This window comes from Hemiscyllium ocellatum, chromosome 8, assembly GCF_020745735.1.
Source record: "Hemiscyllium ocellatum isolate sHemOce1 chromosome 8, sHemOce1.pat.X.cur, whole genome shotgun sequence".
In the NCBI taxonomy this organism is placed as follows: Eukaryota; Metazoa; Chordata; class Chondrichthyes; order Orectolobiformes; family Hemiscylliidae; genus Hemiscyllium; species Hemiscyllium ocellatum.
The window spans coordinates 104,088,410-104,109,865 of record NC_083408.1 but is presented as its reverse complement, the minus strand read 5'-3'; the positions used below and the strand labels follow the sequence as shown (position 1 = coordinate 104,109,865).

General features: G+C 43.9%; 1 protein-coding gene across 2 annotated transcripts in view; it reads right to left on the bottom strand.

The window, feature by feature from the left end:
• Positions 1 to 1,677: 1,677 nt before the first annotated feature.
• Positions 1,678 to 21,456, bottom strand: part of LOC132818410 (exportin-1-like) — an 83,292-nt gene continuing 63,513 nt past the window's right edge. For both annotated transcript variants that reach the window (XM_060829418.1, XM_060829416.1), the window contains exons 20-25: positions 20,642 to 20,836; positions 16,454 to 16,622; positions 12,874 to 13,008; positions 11,159 to 11,321; positions 8,829 to 8,925; positions 1,678 to 1,862 (exon numbers count right to left, since the gene is read on the bottom strand). In XM_060829418.1, the coding sequence (XP_060685401.1) occupies positions 1,716 to 1,862; positions 8,829 to 8,925; positions 11,159 to 11,321; positions 12,874 to 13,008; positions 16,454 to 16,622; positions 20,642 to 20,836 (906 nt within the window). In that variant the 3' untranslated portion in view covers positions 1,678 to 1,715. The remainder of the gene's footprint in view (positions 1,863 to 8,828; positions 8,926 to 11,158; positions 11,322 to 12,873; positions 13,009 to 16,453; positions 16,623 to 20,641; positions 20,837 to 21,456) is intronic.

Genomic DNA, 21,456 nt, shown 5'->3' with positions numbered 1-21,456 from the left:
GACTGAAGCACATTTGACTGCATCAAAACACTGGGTGGATTATTGAAGGTTTTCAGTCAGTCAGATTGCATGGTCAGAATGCAGTTGAAACTGGTTGAATGACCAGGAAAGTAAACATCAACTTCTGAGGTTTGGTATATAGAGGTGGAGGTGATGGAAATCTCCTCTTTCCCCATGTACTGAAGTGCCAGAGTTCCCTCTTTTGGACCCAGTAGTGAACTCCCCCTACCCAGACTTCTGCTGCTTAGAAACTAGCAAACACACAAAAAAGTTTGCATCAGATACAATAATATCTTCATCTCCTGTCCAGAAAAAAAGTGGTAAATAGCATCCACTAACTCCATAAATCTCTGACTAGATAGATTTTTGAAATCAAAAAAGTGAATTCAAATTCATGATTGGGCAGGGATTGCACACAGGTCAGATTGAGAGAGTTATGGGGTTGGGTAGAATATTTGTGAGCTATTACTTGGCGGAGCATGCTTTGGGGCATAACATCCTATTTCTGCTCATGGTTCTTATGATTGTCACTTAAATATTTTATTGGATAAAAGCCTTTAATTCGGTATGTGTGGGCAATGGGTTTTCACACAAATCAGTCAATTTGCTTAAAAAAAGGGGTGAAACTCTGTCATAGGGCAAACTTGAGCAAAGTTTCTTGGGGGAAATGAGTTAAAAGAGCCAACACTGTACTTTCAAGAGGATTAAGTACTGAAGGCAAGACCACAAGGCTAACTCAAGTTGACCCTTTCATAAACTCGTTTCCTCCCCAACAACCATGTGGACAATATTCTACACGGGCACACAAATTTTTTTTTTGCACTTTTGGCATCAAACAAAATGTTACTTAAAAACTGGGTGTGTTAACATTCATTTAAAAAAATTTCCAAATCTCTGTGTCATCCAAACAGAATGCTCGTTTTCATACCAACAAGTTAATGCTCCAGTCCCAACCCAACCCAATCCATCACCTTTCAAAGCTTCCACAGAATACTAAGCTGCAGTGAACCCTGCCAAGATAAGACGACGAGCTAGGAACCACACAGAGAATTTTATAGCATAATTAGTTAACATGAGCAGATTATAAAAGAACAAACTATACGCCCCAGCCTCTCTTTCACCCAAGTACGACACATTCATTCAGATCAACAAAAGCATCGCCCAAACAACCAATCAGATTCAATCTGAGCACAGTCAAATATTGCATTTTGCCTCAGTCTGCACAAAAACATTGTGACTTTTAAAGCATTCTGCAGAGACCAAGTTTATGAAGCTCACCAGGCTGGGTTTAATATAAAACTGAACTAGAGAATATGTTGAGAAGTTCTACATCATGGTTTAAACCATTGAGTTAGCTCAAGCTGTACAACACCATACGACCCAAAGTGGAACACTGGCTGCAGGTTTAGTTGTCAACAGGTTCTCGATTCAGAAGCACAACTTTAACCGGGGAGGAAACATGAGAAACAGTGAAGCGTTCTCTAACAATACAAAAAACTCTCTCCTGAGGTAATTGCAAGGAAACAAAACATACAGGCTGGAATTTCAATTTTTAAGAAGTCCCATCACATCAAACCGATGAAGGATTTGTTCCATTTGCTATCCCAATCGCACACATTCACTCGCTGTCCTTGCCTCATTCGTTTCTCAACCCCACCCCCAAACCCCACCCTCCCTTTCCCCATCCATTCTTTCTGGTAACACTTTGGGTTCATTCAATCACACATTTCCTCTGCTATTTCGTGTGGGTTTAGGATCCCTGGAACGGTCATTTGAAGCTTTCTCTTCTCCTCCTGGGCCTGACGCAGAGCTGTTTCCCTCTCCTCCAGGAACAGGTCTGACGTGTCTTCACCACCAAATTCCTAATAACAAGAAAAATAAAACCAAATAATCACAGTTACTGTTCCATTCATAACTCATGTGAAAGCACAATAAGCACATGCGGCAGCCCTCCCTCCCATCAGAACTTTTTCTTAAAAGGTTTCTGATGAGCATCTGCTGTCTGATAGAGAGGGAGATAGCGAAGCATTGTTTGAAACCAATATAACCCTTCAACAGTCATATTTCAAGAATAATTTAAAAATGTACATAGCACCTTAGCTTGAAGAAGTGGGCGGCACGGTGGCACAGTGGTTAGCACTGCTGCCTCACAGCGCCTGAAACCCGGGTTCAATTCCCGACTCAGACGACTGACTGTGTGGAGTTTGCACGTTCTCCCCGTGTCTACGTGGGTTTCCTCCGGGTGCTCCGGTTTCCTCCCACAGTCCAAAGATGTGCGGGGTCAGGTGAATTGGCCATGCTAAATTGCCCGTAGTGTTAGGTAAGGGGTAAATGTAGGGGTATGGGTGGGTTGCGCTTCGGCGGGTCGGTGTGGACTTGTTGGCCCGAAGGGCCTGTTTCCACACTGTAAGTAATCTAATCTAATCTAATCTACAAAAAAAAAGTGTCTCAAAGCACTTCACACGAGCATTATATGACAAACGCTAATTCAAGGTAACCAACAGCTTGGCCAAAGTAGCAGCATTTAAGGTATGCCTTAAAGAAGAAAAACAAAGGCAGAGATGTGGTGACCTTTTGGGAAAGTATTCCATCACTTTGAGCCTGGGCAACACAAGGCACAACCACCAATGGTGAAACAATTATGAAATCAGGAATCCACAAGGGAATGTGCTTTGGAGGGTGGTGGTGCTGATAGAGATGACAGCAATAGGCAGGGTCAAGATCTTACAGCGATTTAAAAACAAGCACAAGAATTCACCATCACACCCATCCTAAACAAGATACTTGCATTTTAGGAAACCGCACGTAGTTCTAGGAGGAATCCTACCCACAGCTGAACGTGGTGACGGATACACCTATTGGATTTGATGCCACCAATTTCTTTGCTGGGTTGGGTTCCAGAGGGCTGACTTGGTCTAGTGGCCATGAGAAAGACTTCAAAATGTCAGGTCCAAAGGTATTCCCCTGTCAATCCCATGTAATATCAAACACTCCTCAGTATTAACCCATTTTAGACTCTTCCACAACACTGGCTGGACACTGAAAAGGGCTGGGATGGGGATGCAGACAGAAACTATAAACGAGGGCATGTGAAGATGGGTGAAGAGTTGAACTGATGATGTAGTGGCAATGTCATGACTAGTAACCCACAGCCCCTGTTCAACACGTGCTCCAGACCCACCATGGCAGATGATGAAATCAGTAAAATTGTGGAATAAAAAGCCAGTGTAATGCAACCAATGTAACCCATGTGGCTCACAAACATTTTTAGGGAAGGAAATCTGCCATCCTTACTTGATCTGGTCTGCATGTGACTCCAAAGGCACAGCAATGTGGGTGAATCTTAGCTGGCAATTAGTGATGAGAAAAAAATGCTAGACTAGCCAGTGATCCTCACTTCACAAGTGAATTGAATTGTTATAATAAAAAAGAAATTTAGGGAGATAATATTCCGGACAGGATCTGCAGGCCATGGTACAATAAAAGGTACAGAACATATACGTCTAGACTCCAACAGCATGCAATTTTCATGAGACAGAAGAAAAAAAATGAAATCAGGTGGGGTTGGTTGGGGGACATGAGGAGTAAATTAATAAAAGGAAATAGCGAGTGTTAAATTCGCTAGACTATGAATCCAGACACTATGACAATGTTCTTGGGACCTGTTCAAATCCTGTCATTGTTGATGGAGGAGTTTGAATTCAATTTACAAAATCTGAAATTAGGAGTCTAATGATGACCACAAATCCATAGTCAATTGTCAGAAAAATCAGTCTAGTTCATTAATTCATTAGGGCGGCACGGTGGTTCAGTGGTTAGCACTGCTGCCTCACAGCACCAGGGACCCGGGTTCAATTCCTGCCTCGGGCAACAGTCTGTTTGGAGTTTGCACATTCTGCCCATGCTTGTGTGGGTTTCCTCCCACAGCACAAAAATGTCCAGGTTAGGAGAATTGGCCTTGCTAAATTGCCCGTAGTGTTAAGTGAAGAGGTAAATGTAGGGGAATGGGTCTGGGTGGGTTACTCTTCGGAGGGTCAGTGTGGACTTGTTGGGCCGACGGGCCTGTTTCCACATTGTAGGGAATCTAATCTAATAATCTAATTTAATGTCCTTTAAGAAAGGAAATGGCCACCCTTACCTGGACTGGCCTATACATGACTCCATACCCGCAGCAATGTGGCTGACATTTAACCACCCCTTGGGCAATGAGACATTCCTGAAGAAGGGCTCATGCCCGAAACGTCGATTCGCCTGCTCCTTGGATGCTGCCTGATTCATTGAGACTCATGGCTAGAGTAGGTTTCAATATATGTCCTCAAACATGGAAAATGGGAATAGTAAGATAACAAGAGTCCAGACATTATGTTGCTGTTAGGGTGAAAGGCAAGGCTGGTACATGTAGGGAATGCTGGATGACTTGAGAAATTGAGGTTTTGGTCAAGAAATAGAAGGAAGCATATCAGATACAGACAACAGAGATTGAGTGAATCCCTACAAGAGTATAGGAGTATACCTATGAGGGAGATCAGGAGGACAAGAAGGGGACATGAGTTAACTTTGGTAAATAGGGTTAAGGACAACCCAAAAGAATTCCACAAATAAAGGACAAACGGCTATTGGGAAAAACAGGGCCCCTTAAAGATATGCATGGAATTGCAGATGGGGGAAGATACTAAACAAATTTTTTGAACATAGAACAGTACAGCACAGAACAGGTCCCTCAGTCCATGATGCTGTGCCAACCATTGATCCTCATGTGAGGTAAACCTAATGTACGAACTCTCAAATTTCTGTGACCATATGCATGTCGAGCAGTCTCTTAAATATCCCCAATGACCTCACTTCTACAACTGCTGCTGGCAACGCATTCCATGCTCTCACAACTCTCTGCATAAAGAACCCACCTTTGACATCCCCTCTATACTTTCCGCCAAACAGCTTAAAACTATGTACCTGCACACCAAGATCCCGCTGTTCCTCCACACTGCCAAGAATCCTGCCTTCAATCCTGTACTCAACTTTCAAGTTCGACCTTCCAAAATGCATCACTTCGCATTTATCCAGGTTGAACTCCATCTGCCACTTCTCAACCCATCTCTGCATCCTGTCAATGTCCCGCTGCAGCCTACAACAGTCCTCTATACAGTCAACAACACCTCCAACCTTTGTGTCGTCTGCAAACCTGCTAACCCATTCTTCAATCTCCACATCCAAGTCATTAATAAAAATTACAAAGAGTAGAGGCCCAAGAATAGAGCCCTGTGGAACACCACTCACTTCCAGGCAGAATATTTTCCTCCCACTACCACTCGCTGTCTTCAGTCGACCAGCCAATTCTGCATCCAGACAGCTAAATTTCCCTGTATCCCATTCCTCCTGACCTTCTGAACGAGCCTACCATGGGAAACCTTATCAAATGCCTTACTGAAGTCTATATACACCACATCCACTGCTCGATCCTCATCAACCTGTCCAGTAACATCCTCAAAGAACTCAATAAGATTGGAGGCATGACCTGCCCCTCACAAAGCCATGCTGACTGCCTTTAAATCAAGCCATGCTTTTCAAGATGGTCATAAATCCTATCCCTCAGAATCCTTTCTAACACCTTGCAGACGACAGACGTGAGACTTACTGGTCTGTAATTGCCAGGGATCTCCCTATTTCCTTTCTTGATGAGAGGAATTACATTTGCCTCCCTCCAGTCCTCAGGTACGACTCCTGTGGAGAGCGAGGATGCAAAGATCTTCACAAGCGGCGAAGCAATCACATTTCTCGCTTCCCAAAGCCGCCGAGGACAAATCTGGTCTGGCCCTGGCGACTTGCCAATCTTAATGTTTGTCAAAATTTTCAACACATCAGCTTCCTCAATCTCTATCCATTCCAGCATGCTTACCTGCTCCTCAATGGTTTCATTCACTACAAGGTCCTTTTCTTTAATAAAGACAGAAGTAAAAAACTCATTTAGGGCTTCCCCCTACCTCCTCAGTCTCTATACACAAGTTCCCTATGCTATCCCTGATTGGCCCGACTCTTTGTTTGATCATTCTCTTATTCCTCACATATGTGTAAAATGCCTTTGGATTCTCCCTAATCCTTCCTGTCAAGCCTTTTTCGTGCCCCCTCCTGGCTCTCCTCAGACCATTTTTGAGCTCCTTCCTCGCCTGCCTGTAATCCTCTAGAGCTGAGCAAGACCCTTGCTCCCTCCACCTTATGTAAGCTGCCTTTTTTCTTTTGATGAGAAGCTCCTCCGCTCTTGTCATCCAAGGTTCCTTTATCTTACCCCTTCTTGCCTATCTCAGAGGAACACATTTGTGCATCACTTGCAAAACTATTCCTTAAACAGTCTCCACATGTCTATAGTGCCCTTTCCATGGAACAGTTGCTCCCAGTTCATGCTTCCCAACGCACGTCTGATAGTATCATAGTTTCCTTTTCCCCTATTAAATATCCTCCCATTGTGCCTGCTTCTCTCCTTCTCCATAGCTATGTAGAATGCGAGGCAGTTGTGGTCACTATCACCAAAATGCTCTCCCACTGCAAGATCTGATACCTGTCCCGGCTCATTGCCGAGCACCAAATCCAAAATGGCCTCTCCCCTCATCGGCCTGTCAACGTACGGAGTTAGGAAACCCTCCTAAACACACCTTACAAAAACAGCTCCTTCTGAACCATCTGCTCGAAGGAGGTTCCAATCAATATTGGGAAAGTTAAAGTCACCCATTAAACAACCCTACTCACACTTTTCCAAAACCTATGCTTCTGAACCATCCTTCTCCATGGCAAACACCAATGCTAATTCAGTACCTGGTGCTATGATGCTGTGGCCATAACAGAGACGTGGGTTTCTCAGGGACAGGAATGGTTTCTGGACGTACCAGGGTTTAGAACATTTAAAAAGAATAGGGAGGGGGGAAAAGAGGAGGGGATGTAGCACTGCTAATCATAAAAAAATTTATATATAACCCTACTCACACTTTTCCAAAACCTATGCTTTCTTCAATCTCCCTGCTGCTATTGGGGGCCCTGTAGTAAACCCCTAATGAGGTGACTGCTCCCTTACTGTTCCTAATTTCCACCCATACTGACTCGGTAGGCAGACCCTCCTTGACAATGGTAACTTCTGTAGCTGTGATATCCTCTCTGATTAGCAGTGCTACATCCCCTCCTCTTTTCCCCCCTCCCTATTCTTTTTAAATGTTCTAAACCCTGGTACGTCCAGAAACCATTCCTGTCCCTGAGAAACCCACGTCTCTGTTATGGCCACAGCATCATAGCACCAGGTACTGAATTTGCATTAGTGTTTGCCATGGAGAAGGATGTGGAAGGTATAGAACATGGGGAAATAAACAACAACAACTTGAAAAACATCTATACTACAGAGGCAGTGGCTCTGGATGGCCTTTAAAGGTGGATAAATGCTCAGGACCTGAGCAGGTGTACCCTGGAACTCTGAGAGGAAATAGGATTGCTGGGCCCCTTGCTGAGACATTTTTTTACCATCGATAGCCACAGGTGAGGTGCTGAAAGACCAGAGGTTGGCTAACATGGTGCCACAATTTAGGAAAGATGGTAAGAAAAAGCCAGGGAATTATAGAGCAGTGAATGTGACATCAGTGGTGGGCAAGTTGTTGCAGTGAATCCTGAGGGACAGGATTTACATGTATTAGGAAAAGCAAGGACTGATTAGGGATAGTCGACCTGGCTTTGTGCAGGAGAATCAGTGTTTCATTAACTTGATTGGAGTTTTTCGAAGAATTAATGATAAGGGCAGAGCAGTGAATATGATCATTGTGGATTTCAGCAAGATGATTGACAAGGTTCCTCATGGTAGACTGGTTAGCAAGGTTAGATCTCATGGAATACAGGTAGAACTAGTCATCTGGATACAGATCCAGCTCGAAGGTAGAAGACAGAGGGTGGTGGTGGAGAGTTGCTTTTCAAACTGGAGGCCTGTGACCAGTGGTGTGCCACAAGGATCAGTGCTGGGTCCACTGCTTTACGTCATTTATACAAATGATTTGGATACGAACATAGAGGGCATAGGATTAAGGAGAGGGGAGTAAGATTTAAATGGATCCAGAGGGGCAACGTTTTCATGCAGAGGGTGGTGCGTGTATGGAATAAGCTGCCACAGGAAGAAGTGGAGGAGGCTGGTACAATTACAACATTTAACAGGTATTTGGATGGGTATATGAATAGTAACAGTTTAGAGGGTCACGTGCGGGCAAATGGGACTAAGTTAATTTAGGATATCCGGTCAGCATGGATGAGTTGGGCCAGAGGGTTTGTTTCTATGCTATATATCTGTTTGACTCACTCTCTCTTAAAAAGGCGATACAGATAGATTTTTAGACATTAAAAAGCACCAAGGGATATGGAAGGAACTGGGAATATGGCAGAAATAGACAGATGATCAGCCACGATTGTATTGAATGGAGGAAGCTGCTCGAGGGGCTGAATGGCCTACTCCTGCTTTTATTTTCATTGTTTCAAACGTGGATTAAATATCCGATGACTATATGTTTACACAGAGCACCCCGAGTAGTTCAAACAATGAATGGATGCATTCTGGTTACAAACAGAACGGTTTAGGGAACAAAGAGGAGAGATTTTAGCCCCAAAGCTCGCTGCTTTTCCTGAGACTACAAAAGCAAACAATTAATCCTGAAGCTAGAGGTTGCTGAAGGCAGCATCACAATGCACGTGTTTGTAAATCCTTAACGTTGCTTAGCTACAAGGCACAATTGCTCAAGGTGTTTTTGCTACAAATTACCTAACCAAAGCAAGACTTACTTGATTCAGTTCTCGCTGCATTCAGTTCTTACCTTTATCTGTACAAGGAAATCTCTCAGATGTTCTTTGAAGGATGGAATGTCTTGGTTGAGGCTGAACAGACCAGTCACAAAAACTTTGATCTGTGCACTGAGGCATGAAAAGATAACAGAAACAGAATTGAAACAATTTTACACCTCCTTTTGTCATGCAATTCTGAACAGTAAAAGCCTAAAACACAAGCGAATGGTAACATTTTTCTCCAAGCTACAAATTAGGTCCTTGGGGGAGGAAATTCAGGCAGCAAGGACTGATGTCAAGGTAGAAGAGGCTCTCCAAACACAGCACCTCATGAAGCAGGGAAATATTTACCCCTCCAAGCTGCACAGAATCCTGCCTTGGAACTATATTGCTGTTCCTTCACTATTACTGTTGCAAAATCCTGAAATTTCTTCCTAACTGCACTGTGGATGCACCTCCAGCACATGGACAGTAGCTCCTCAAGGAAACAGCTCATTGCCACCTTCTCAAGGGTAACAAGGGATGGGAAAATAGCGAAGTCCACATGCAATGAAGAAATAAGTAGTACAAAAAACAACAAGGTCACTGTTCTCAGAAATGAAGCAATGTGGATTTTTTTTAAAATCTGCAAATCACAGCATAAGACTCACTAACGTCAACTGCACTTTTTCTGACAAAGGAAACAAAATGAGAAGTGAGAAACACAATGGGCACTGAACAGAGGAAAAATGACAGTAGTTAGGTGGGAACACAAGACAAAGCAAGAGTCATAGAGATGTACAGCATGGAAACAGACCCTTCAGTCCAACCCGTCCATGCTGACCAGATATCCCAACCCAGTCTAGTCCCACCTGCCAGCACCCGGCCCATATCCCTCCAAAACCTTCCTATTCATATACCCATCCAAATGCCTCTTAAATGTTGCAATTGTACCAGCCTCCACCACATCCTCTGGCAGCTGATTCCATTCACGTACCACCCTCTGCATGAAAAAGTTGCCCTTTAGGTCTTTTTTATATCTTTCCCCTCTCACCCTAAACCTATGCCTTCTAGTTCTGGACTCCCCCACCCCAGGGAAAAGACTTTGCTATACACCCTATCCATGCCCCTCATAATTTGGTAAACCTCTACAAGGTCACCCCTCAGCCTCCGACGCTCCAGGGAAAACAGCCCCATCCTGTTCAGCCTCTCCCTGTAGCTCAAATCCTCCAACCCTGGCAACATGCTTGTAAATCTTTTCTGAACGCTTTCAAGTTTCACAACATCTTTGTGGGCGGCACGGTGGCACAGTGGTTAGCACTGCTGCCTCACAGCGCCTGTAGACCCGGGTTCAATTCCCGACTCAGGCGACTGACTGTGTGGAGTTTGCACGTTCTCCCCGTGTCTGCGTGGGTTTCCTCCGGGTGCTCCGGTTTCCTCCCACAGTCCAAAGATGTGCGGGTCAGGTGAATTGGCCAAGCTAAATTACCCGTAGTGTTAGGTAAGGGGTAAATGTAGGGGTATGGGTGGGTTGCGCTTCGGCGGGTCGGTGTGGACTTGTTGGGCCGGAGGGCCTGTTTCCACACTGTAAGTCTAATCTAATCTTTCCGATAGGAAGGAGAACAACACTGCATGCAATATTCCAACAGCAGCCTAACCCATGTCCAGTACAGCTGCAAGATTTTTTTCTTTAAAAATGAAACAAAAACAATTGCAATTTCTTCAACTGGTAGATGTCTCCAACACTGATCCTATAACTCAACTAAATTCACACCACCAGAATTCGCTCTGGTCTACACTGTAGGAGTAAACTCAAATGGAGAGAAAAATTATTCAATTAACTTAACCCTTTAGTGTTACCAGTATAGTGCCTGAAGGACAGAAACAAAATAAAGAGGAGCATGTAAAACAAAAAAGGAGAGAGAAAAAGACATAAACAAAACAAAAACAATAGAAAAACTGAAAGAACTAGTGATGCTAGAAATCAAACAAAGACAAATATTGCTAGAAAAGCTCAGCAGGTCTGGACAGAAATCAGAGTTAACATTTTGGGCCCGGTGACCTTTCCTCAGCTCAAAAAAAAAATTGGTTTTATCTCATTATTATTAGTCTCAACAGCTTATTACGGGATAGTTCCTCAACTTCACCTCTGGAATGTGATGATAAGAATGCAGGACATAATCATTTTCATAATCATGGCACTTCAAGCAGTGGAACACTGAATACAACAAGGAGCACAAACGCTGTCTATATATTCTCCCTGCGTAATCCACACAACTTGTGCCACATGATCAGCTAACTCAGCATAGAACAAAGACCAAGGACCAGATTGTCCTTAGCTGAATGGCTAAAACTATCACAATTTTCTCTGGGCAGCACTCACTCTTGGAGATGAGGAAAGGCAGTTTTCAACAAGTTGGCCACAAACTCTTGCACAAAGATCTGATTGTTGATATTGGGGGTCGCTGGGCTCAAAGACAACGTGATCTTGCCGTCCTCCACTAGGCTGAACATGTACGCCAAGATGGTGGCGTGCATAGTTAATCCTGGAAAGGAGAAATTAAAATGTTTTTACAAGTTAAAACACATTCATACAATCATATGTAGTCAGATCCAATCTATACAACCAATAACTAATTATATTCCTCCCACACCTCCCCTCTCCAGGGCTATAGCTCTAAAAACATGGGCAGCCTCTTATCAATTTCAGCCACACAGCAACTCTATAAAGTATCACTTTGGAGCCAGAAGGCTCTACACTGAACAAAACCAATAGGATTTGGAATGTGCTGCATTTTGAATGGTAGTACGGGATTCCAAAAAAAAAAGAGCTTGATATTTGAAAATGATGACTTGAAAGGGCTATGGATATAGGGTCAGAGAACGGGATTAGCTAGGTAACTCTTTTGGGAGTCGGCACAGGCACGATGGGTCGAATGGCCTCCTTCTGTACCACAAAATTCTAGGAAAACCTAGTTGGACATTCCAGTGCAGTACAGGAAGTACATTTCCTACACTATGATGATAGTGCAGAAGCACTTTACTGGGTTACGATGCACTTTGTGACATGCCATGACGGTGAAAAGACGCTATTCAAATCCAAGTGCTGGCAGGTGGGACTAGATTGGGTTGGGATATCTGGTCGGCATGGAAGGGTCTGTTTCCAAGCTGTACACTTCTATGACTCTATGATTCTACTTCTCTCTGTTTTGCCAGGACCCTCCCCCAAATCAACTGAACTTCAAACAGAAGGATTTGCATTTGGACCAAACTGTATGCTCACCTGAGCTTCCTAGTTCAAAACTCAACCAATGGTAAAGAAACAGCCCCAAATTCTCACCCCCCACTCAAACTATACATAACTCCATATTACGGGGGAGATTGCAGCATAGCGGCTGTCACGAGATGAGTAACCGAGAGATTAATCCAAAACACTGGGGACAGGAGTTCAAATCCTCACTGTGACAGCTCAAATTTAAATGAATACATCTGGAATACAAGGCTGGTCTCAGCAATCGTGACAATCAAATTATTAAAACCAGAAACCATCTGATCCACTAATGTGCTTTCAGGAAAGGAAATCGGTCCATGTGGCAGACTATTCACAGCCTCTGAAACAACCCTCTCACAAGACACTCATTCAATTAGGAAGAAGGGCTTATGCCCGAAACGTCGAATTTCCTATTCCTTGGATGCTGCCTGACCTGCTGCGCTTTTCCAGCAACACATTTTCAACTCATACAATTCGGGCAACAAATTCTGGCCTTGCCAGTGAAACTCACATCCCAAGAACAAATTTAAAACAAAACCTCTCTCCACCACTGCACTGAGCTCATCTCAGTTCACTGGGCCAGCAACAGGTGGTGGGAGGGATTTTTACAAAAAAAAAACCAATGCATTAATTCCCTCATCTCCCTCTCAGGATCTTGAACACTATCCAGATCAGAAGGCCAACTTCTTTTGGATTGTTGAAACAGTTAACAATCATAATTTCCCTGCCTTCTTGAACATCCCACCAGCCCACCTACCTAGTCAGTACAGCTATCTTAAAGATAAGGTGGGAGAAATAAAGATCAAAAAGTGAAATGTCTGATTTACCAGCGGTGTGCGAAGTATCTGTCACCACTGAGAAAATGTGCTGAAGAATGTCACAGAAATAGGTTTGATAAAAGCTCTGGGCAGCTGTCTCTTCCTGGGCGACATTCTGCAGGAGAGTATAAAGTATAGACAACCCTGCAAAAACAAATGCAGAATTCAGTTCAGACCACTGTCGCAGTCCAAAATCTGTGGGGAGTCAAAAACTAGCGAGCCATAAATACAAGACGAAACTGCTAATACATCCAATTAGTAATTTGGCAGAAACTTCATCACCCAGGGAGCATTCAGAATGCAAAACCAGGAGGCAAAATTACAATGCGATCAGGCATGTACAGGACATTGGTTAGGCCACTGTTGGAATATTGCGTGCAATTCGGGTCTCCTTATCAGAAAGATGTTGTGAAACTTGAAAGGGTTCAGAAAAGATTTGCAAGGATGTTGCCAGGGTTGGAGAATTTGAGCTATAGGGAGAGGCTGAACAGGCTGGAGCTGTTTTGCCTGGAGGTTCGGAGGCTGAGGGGTGACCTTATAGGAGTTTACAAAATTATGAGGGGCATGGATGGGGAAATAGGCAAAGTCTTTTCCCTAGGGTAGGGGAGTCCAGAACTAGAAGGCATAGGTTTAGGGTGAGAGGGGAAAAATATAAAAGAGACCTAAGGGGCAACGTTTTCACGCAGAAGATGGTACATGTATGGAATGAGCTGCCAGAAGAAGTGGTGGAGGCTGGTAAAATTGCAACATTTAAGAGGCATTTGGATGGGTATATGAATAGGAAGGGTTTGGAGAGATATGGGCCGGGTGCTGGCAGGTGGGACTAGACTGGGTTGGCATATCTGGTCGACATGGACGGGTTGGACCGAAGGGTCTGTTTCCATGCTGTACATTTCTATAACTCTATGAACTGTGGAGTCAAAACTGGGAGCAGATGTTCTCAGGGAAATGCTTGCTACGAGTGCTGGACAGGTTTGTCCCCCTGAGACAAGGAGGGGATGGTAGGGTGAAAGAACATTGGATGACAAGTGATGTGGAATATCTAGTCAAGAGGAAGAAAGAAGCTCACTTAAGAATGAGGAAGCAAGGATCAGACAGGGCTCGAGAGGGTAACAAGGTAGCCAGGAAGGAACTGAAAAATGGACCAAGGAGAGGTAGAAGGGGGCATGATGAATCTTGACACGTCAGATTAAGGAAAACCCCAGGGCATTCTACACTTGAGGAACAGGAGTATGGCCAGAGTGAGGTAGGACCAATTAGGGATAGTGGAAGGAACGCGTGCCTTGAGTCAGAAGAGTTGGGAAGTCCTTAATGAATACTTTGCTTCAGTATTCACTAGTGAGAGGAACCTTGTAACTTGTGAGGACAGTGTGAAACAGGCAGATATGCTCGAACAGCTTAATGTTAAGGAGGAAGATGTGCTAGAAATTTCAAAAACATGATAGAGAAGTCTCCTGAGCCAGAAGAGATATAAAATCTTCGGGTAAAAAATGAGGTCTGCAGATGCTGGAGATCACAGCTGGAAATGTGTTGCTGGTTAAAGCACAGCAGGTTGGGCAGCATCCAAGGAACAGGAAATTCGACGTTTTGGGCATAAGCCCTTCATCAGGAATGAATGATGAAGGGCTTATGCCCGAAACGTCGAATTTCCTGTTCCTTGGATGCTGCCTAACCTGCTGTGCTTTAACCAGCAACACATTTTCAGCACCAGAAGAGATATACCCAAGGTTACTACAGGAAGCGAGGGAAGAGATTGCTATGCCTTTGGCAATGATCTATGTGTCCCCACTGCCCACCGGAATAGTACGAGATGAATGAAGGGTGGCAAATGTTATTCCCTTATTCAAGAAAGGTATGATTTGGAGATGTCAGTGTTGGACTGGGGTGTACAAAGTTAGAAATCTCAACACCAGGTTATCCAACAGGTTTAATTGGAAGCACACTAGCTTTCGGAGCGTCGCTACTACCTGATGAAGGAACAGCGCTCCGAAAGCTAGTGCTTCCAATTAAACCTGTTGGACTTTAACCTGGTGTTCTGGGATTTTTAACTCAAGAAAGGTACCAAGGATAACTCTGGGAATTACAGACCTGTCAGTTTTACATCAGTGGTGAGCAAATTATTGGAGAGGATTCTGAGAAATGGATTTATGATTATTGGGAAAAGCAGTTTGATTAGAAATAGCCAACATGGTTTTGAGGTGGGCAGGTCATGCCTCACAAGCCTTGTTAAATTATTTGAGGATGTGATGAAACACATTGAAGGTAGAGCAGCAGATGTGATGTACGTGGATTTTAGCAAGGCATTTGATAAGGTACATGGTAGGCTCATTCAGAAAGTAAAGGAGGCATGGGATACAGGGAAATTTGGCTGTCTGGATCCATATCTGGCAGGCCCATTGATGGCAGAGGGAGGTAATAGATGGAAAGTATTCAGCCTGGAGCTCGGTGATCAGTGGTGTTCCATAGGGAACAGTTCTGGGACCTCTGCTCTTTGCGATTTTTATAAACGACTTGGATGAGGAAGTGGAAGGGTGAGTTAGTAAGTTTGTCCATGACACGAAGGTTGGAGGAGTTGTGGATCGTGTCAAGGGCTGCAACCGGACATTGACAGGATGCAGAACTGGGCTGATAAGTGACAGATGGAGTTCAACCTGGAAAAGTGCAGATTCATTTCAGAAGGTCAAGTTTGAATGCAGAAAACAGGGTAAAAGGCAAGATTCTTGGCAGTGTGGAGAACAGTGTGATCAGAGGTCCACAAATAGATCCCTCCAAGTACCCACCCAAGTTGATAAGGTTGTTAAGACGAGTGGTGTGTTTGCTTTCATTAGCAGAGGGATTAAGTTTAAGAACTGCGAGGTTATGCTGCAGCTCTGTAAAGCCATCACATTTGGAATACTGTGTTCAGTTCTGGTTGCCTCATTATAGGAAGGATGGAGGTGCAGACAAGATTTGCCAGGATGCTGCCTGCATTGGAGGGTTTGTCTTATGAAGAAAGGTTGAGGGAACTAGGGCTTTTTTCATTAGAGCGAAGGAGGACGAGAGGTGACTTGACAGAGGTCTACAAGATGATGGAGACATGGAAAGAGTGAATAGCCAGAGACCTTTCCCCAGGATCAAAATGACTATCATGAGGGGCATTATGTTAAGGTGAATGGAGGAAGGTTTTGGGGAGATGTCAGAGATAGTTTCTTGAGAGACAGAGTAGTGGGTGCGTGGAATGCACTGTCAGCAGTGATAGTACAGTCAGACACATTAGGGACACTTAAGTGACTCTTGGATAGGCATATGGAAGTCAATAAAATGAAGGGTATGTAGGTTAGTCTGATCTTTGAGTAGGATAAAAGGTTGGTACAACATCAAGGACTGAAGGGCCTGTACGGTGCTGCACTGTTCTATGAAAGGAGGAGCCAGATAAGCATGAGAAAGGCAAAGGAAATAGTAGGACATACAGACAGGGCAAGAGTAATGTGGGAAGAGGAACATGTGAAGCATAAACATCAGCATTGACCTGCTGGGGCTCTTTATCCATTGCACCAGAGAAAAGGAAGGAAGAATGGAAGGAAAGGTCGCTTGGCACAACAAGGCATACCTGTATCAGCCACGTTCCTCATGGTGTGTTTGAAAGCCCAGATAATGGAGTCAAGGACCAATTTGAACTGGGCTGGAGGTATGTTCAGGAATGCAGGGAAACAATGACTATTGACTGCTTGAAGAAGCAGAAAGAAGTTAGTCCTGTGCTCTGGATACTCTTCAAAATCCTGGAGAGGAAGACAAAGAAAATTAAATTCTCGAAACTTTGTGTCGTCATTTAGATCTTTATACAGATTGTAGGTGGCAACCAACAACAGAATTTTATTGAAGACTTAAATCAGACCTCTAATTAAATTGACAGACCACTCCTGTTCATATTCATTTGAATTTGAATGCAACTTGAATTTATTATTGCAAAAACAAACTGGGCTAATCGAAGCAGCTGATAGACTGGGGGAGCTACCAGCCAAGTCCTGCTATGGAGAATGAGATTTTGATCTCAAAAAAAAACACACACACCGTTTATTTTATACAGTTTCAGAATCTGAAACAAAGACATTGTTGAGATTCTGGTTCATTCCCTGCTGTGGATGGAAAACTGCTTAGAAATGAACGTTTGTGACCGACTGATGAGGCAGTGAATACAGGGAGTGTCGGTAAATTCAAGATTGCAAAGGAAAAATATCAGATACAGAAACTGATCAAGGTATGCAAGTGCATGATTTTCTTCCCCCTCCCCCCTTTGAGATTAAACAATCACAAGCTCTTTCAGCTCCTTACTTCCCAAAATTCCACAGACGTCACATGTTGAGACATAGGACAAACAATGGCTGCACAGCAAGTTGGGGAACCAAAGTGATGGTACCCAAGGAGAACAAAAACAAATCTTCGAATGGCAAGGAAGGGGGAAGCATTTTAAATGAAATTACTCAATAGATCACCTTCGATGTAGCACAATTCTCAATAACAGACCCAAAACCAGGATTACTCATCCTCACATCTCAAGTACAGAGTTATATATTTCCTATATGCAAGGGCTTTGGGACCCTGGGGAAAATGGTGTCATGGAACTGCTCCTCATTGGGTATAAACAGTACACTCTGACAGAGTGAAAGAGAGAGCACGAGGTGGAAGCCTGAAGTCTAGCTCTGTGAATGAGAGAAACACACGCAGCAAAGCAAGCACCACACAGTACAGTTTAGTCAAAAACCTTAAATAACGTAACAATAAGATTAGATCTGGATATATTACCGAATACCATGTATTATAGTCTGTATATGTAATAAACAGAGCTATTAAAATAAATGAGCCAGAAGACAGTTCTTGACCACGTCATCTGGAGTAGTCTAGAATCCAAATTCATGGATGTGGATGCAGCACCATACAATAAAAAACGTTTTCAAAGTTTGGGAGAAGATTTGTAGCTCGGGTGCTCGTTGTTGTGGTTCTGTTCGCCGAGCTGGAAGTTTTTGTTGCAAACGTTTTGTCTCCTTTCTAGGTGACATCCTCAGTGCTTGGAAGCCTCCTGTGAAGGTCTTCACAGGAGGCTCCCAAGCACTGAGGATGTCACCCAGAAAGGAGACAAAACGTTTGCAACAAAAACTCCCAGCTCGGCGAACAGAACCACAACAATAAAAAGGTTTTCTACACTCTCTGCATCTTTGGGCTGTTTTAACTAAAGTGACACAGTTTTGTGTATTCAATCTGCAGTTGCGAAAACACCCAAGTTATACAAACTGGTTTCACATATGGAATAGGTGCAGACACTCACTACATCAGTCTGGGCTACAGTCAGACATCGATTCCAGACAGAAAGAAAGAAAGAAACAAACAAACAAACACACACAGTCATGTGCTGACAATCCAAATGGTACCACTGCAATACCCACTATTTACCCCAGCCATTTCAACACACGAAAATTAAGAACTAAGTTACTTTTAACAGATGAACAGGAGGACGCCTTGGCTGGGTGGATAAGTTGACAAAGAAGCAGTGGGGACATAAAAGTACTATGATAATATAAACATGAGAATCACAACTCAATATATTCACAGGGTTAATTAAAAAAATGACAAGACCTGACTTCATATTTGCAGTAATAGAATATATCCAATAAACCAAAGAGTAAATGGGAAAGGGCAACATGGTGGTGCAGTACTTAGCATTGCTGCCTACATTCTCCCCATGAGGTCAGACAGACTAGCCATGCCAAGTTGCCTTGTAGTGGCCAGGGATATGCAAGCGAGGTGGATTAAACCATGATAAATGTGGGCCTGACTCTGGATGGGATGCTGTTTGCAGGGTTGGTGTGGACATAATGGGCTGAATGGCATCTTTCTGCACCGTAGGAGTTTTCAGAGTCTTTGAAACCAGTCTATCGGACTTAGAGAAAACTCAAAATTTTCATTTCATGGAAATTTGTAAATATCCTATAAATAATAAAACATTTTATTCATTGTCAACAGTACATCAAGGGAGAGTGCCCCCCAGTCCTTTGCCGGATATGCTTTGAGCTAGGATAGAGTTAGGGGACAGAGTTTTATAGTGGTTTAAGTGATATGGACTACTGTGAGATTTGTGACAGAGTCAGATGTAAAAGTCCAGCAAGTCCACTTCTATGCCAGGTACATCTTGCTCCATTGTTAATGCATTCCCAGAGTGGTGAAGTAAGGTTGTCATTTTGAAAAAAAAAGGGAAGGGGAAGGGGGCATTAAGGGAAGGGGAAGGGGGCTACCCAGTTCAGGCAGAGGGCACTTGCAATACACATGGGGGTCTGCAGTGGGTCAGCCCCAAGTCCACTCCTCGAGAACGTGCGGGGTGCAGAGTTGATGTAGACTCCATATATGTGGAGACACTGATGAAATTGTGACAGATGCTGGAGCAAGTTGGGTGGTGGAGGCCCACCTGCCCATCTTCTTCTTGAGGGCTGCAAAGGCTTCAGCTACTTTGATGTCCTGTGTGACTGGCTCCTTCCAGGGAACAACTGGTGACCCATGATGGACCTCAAGTCACACAGCCATAGCCACAGACACAGCCACAGACAGAGAGGGGCTGATGCCTCTCTGCAAGATCACACTGATTCACATGGATTCCTGAAGACGAGGTCAGTGCTAAAGCCCAGGCAGCAGAATTTTGGGATATTTGCTGTGTTCCCATAGGTGCAGTGTGCCATCAACAATACAAGTGGGAGAGAGCTGTAACACAACACTGCAGGATTCATCAACTAGGAAGCAGCTCCATTCCATTAATGGTGATCTATGCTTGCTGTTAACACAACCTGGAGATGTGTGCCTATTACTGAGAGTTGCCATGTTTCCTGTATCCTGGAGCACCCTCCTATACCTGGTATATTTGAGGGTCTGGGGTCTTTTAAGGCTGGGTACTGAAAGACTCAGGGCTATCCCATTGCAACCACGGGTAATGACACAATTGTGCAACTCCTGACTGATGCACAGCACAGGCACAATGCCACCCACGTTTCCACTATGACCATGGCTCAGCAGACTGCAGTTGTTGAAGGGGTGGTGGGGGAGGCAACAAAATCATGTGCTGGATGCTGAGAAACTGAGGGATGGGGAACATTCTTCACAGGAGGAGGAAAAGGAGGAGGCCTGACCTGTCATGCCTTTCCTGCAACACACCCTCAACTCTGATCTCCAGCATCTGCAGACCTCACTGTCTCCAGGCTAGACAAGTGGGCTGAGAGACTGAGAGCTCCAGTTGAGTCCACCTTTTCCCACCCAATGTCAAAGCAGCATATCCAATGTAAGGGGATCATTCAATTGGTATGGCAAACAAACATTCTGGCTGGGACAGATGGGATGGAGATTTTAATCAAAAGGAATTCCATAGGCTCATGCAAATTAAAAATCTCTTCTTCCTGACAGAAATTATGGGAAATATTACATTATGTTTTGTTAGTGAAGTGTGGGCAAATTGCTGCTCAATCTAAGTTGGCCTTGCTTTAAATCAATGCTCACATCAATAACTATTAATATATTTAGACCTAGAAAGGGGTATAGAGAGACTTCAACCAGCACAGAAACCAATCACTAAACATGCTCTTTTAAAGCATTAAAAGAGGCTGCGTTGGAAACAGAGCAAGGATAGAAACTGGTTCCGGCCCCTGCACTATCATGATGTCAAGGACATGATTATGTTCCTTCAGCTCTGGGAATGCTGTGGCTTAAGCAAACAGGATCGCATGACACACAAGAATTTCCTACGCTCAGAATGAAAAATTACCTTGTTGATCATGTCCAGAGTACACTCAAACAAGGCATCGAAGATCTGGGGTACTTCTGCAGTAATGTGGTTCTCCAACTTATTCACTATGGTGGCCATTGTACTCAAAACCTCAGGCTCCCGGGCTGCAGGGACATTCCTCTGGTAGTCGATCAGAACTGCGTCAAGCAGTGGGGGGACAAAGTTTTCTGCAACCTGACAAAGTCAAGAGACGGAGAGAGAGAGAACAGGGTGAGAGAGAACAGGGTGAGAGAGTGCAGCTTAGTATCTTGGCATACCACCTTTGTTCATTTGTTGACAAATGATAATAGAACTCAGCCTCAGGGACACCAGAGTGGGAAATTAGTCTAAAAGAACTCGAGCACATTCTTGGCATCAGAGGGTGAGAGTCAAGTCTGGTATTTATTTGTTAAGTGCTGAATGCTGATTGAGTGCACTGCCCACGTCTCCTTATTTGATAGGCACATCAGACTTCGAGAAGTCAAATAGCTCAACATAAAAATGAAGCCATTGTTTTTAGTAACCATTTAGTCTAGCCTGGTGATAAAGATTCCTTTTCAAACCCTACTATGCTCAATGTCCCCACTTCAGGCATGCAATTTGGAACCTTGGTTCAACTCCCTCTATTACTGAAAAACAACATATATGCCTTTGTCACTTCGAATTCCAGGACTCCAGGTCTATTCTGCCGTCCACTTCAAACTCAAACACATCCAAAACCCTACCACAAACTGCTTGCTAAACACTCCAAAGCTCACTGACCTTCACTGGCTCCCCAATAGCATAAAATATACATCTAACCTCTATACCGCCTT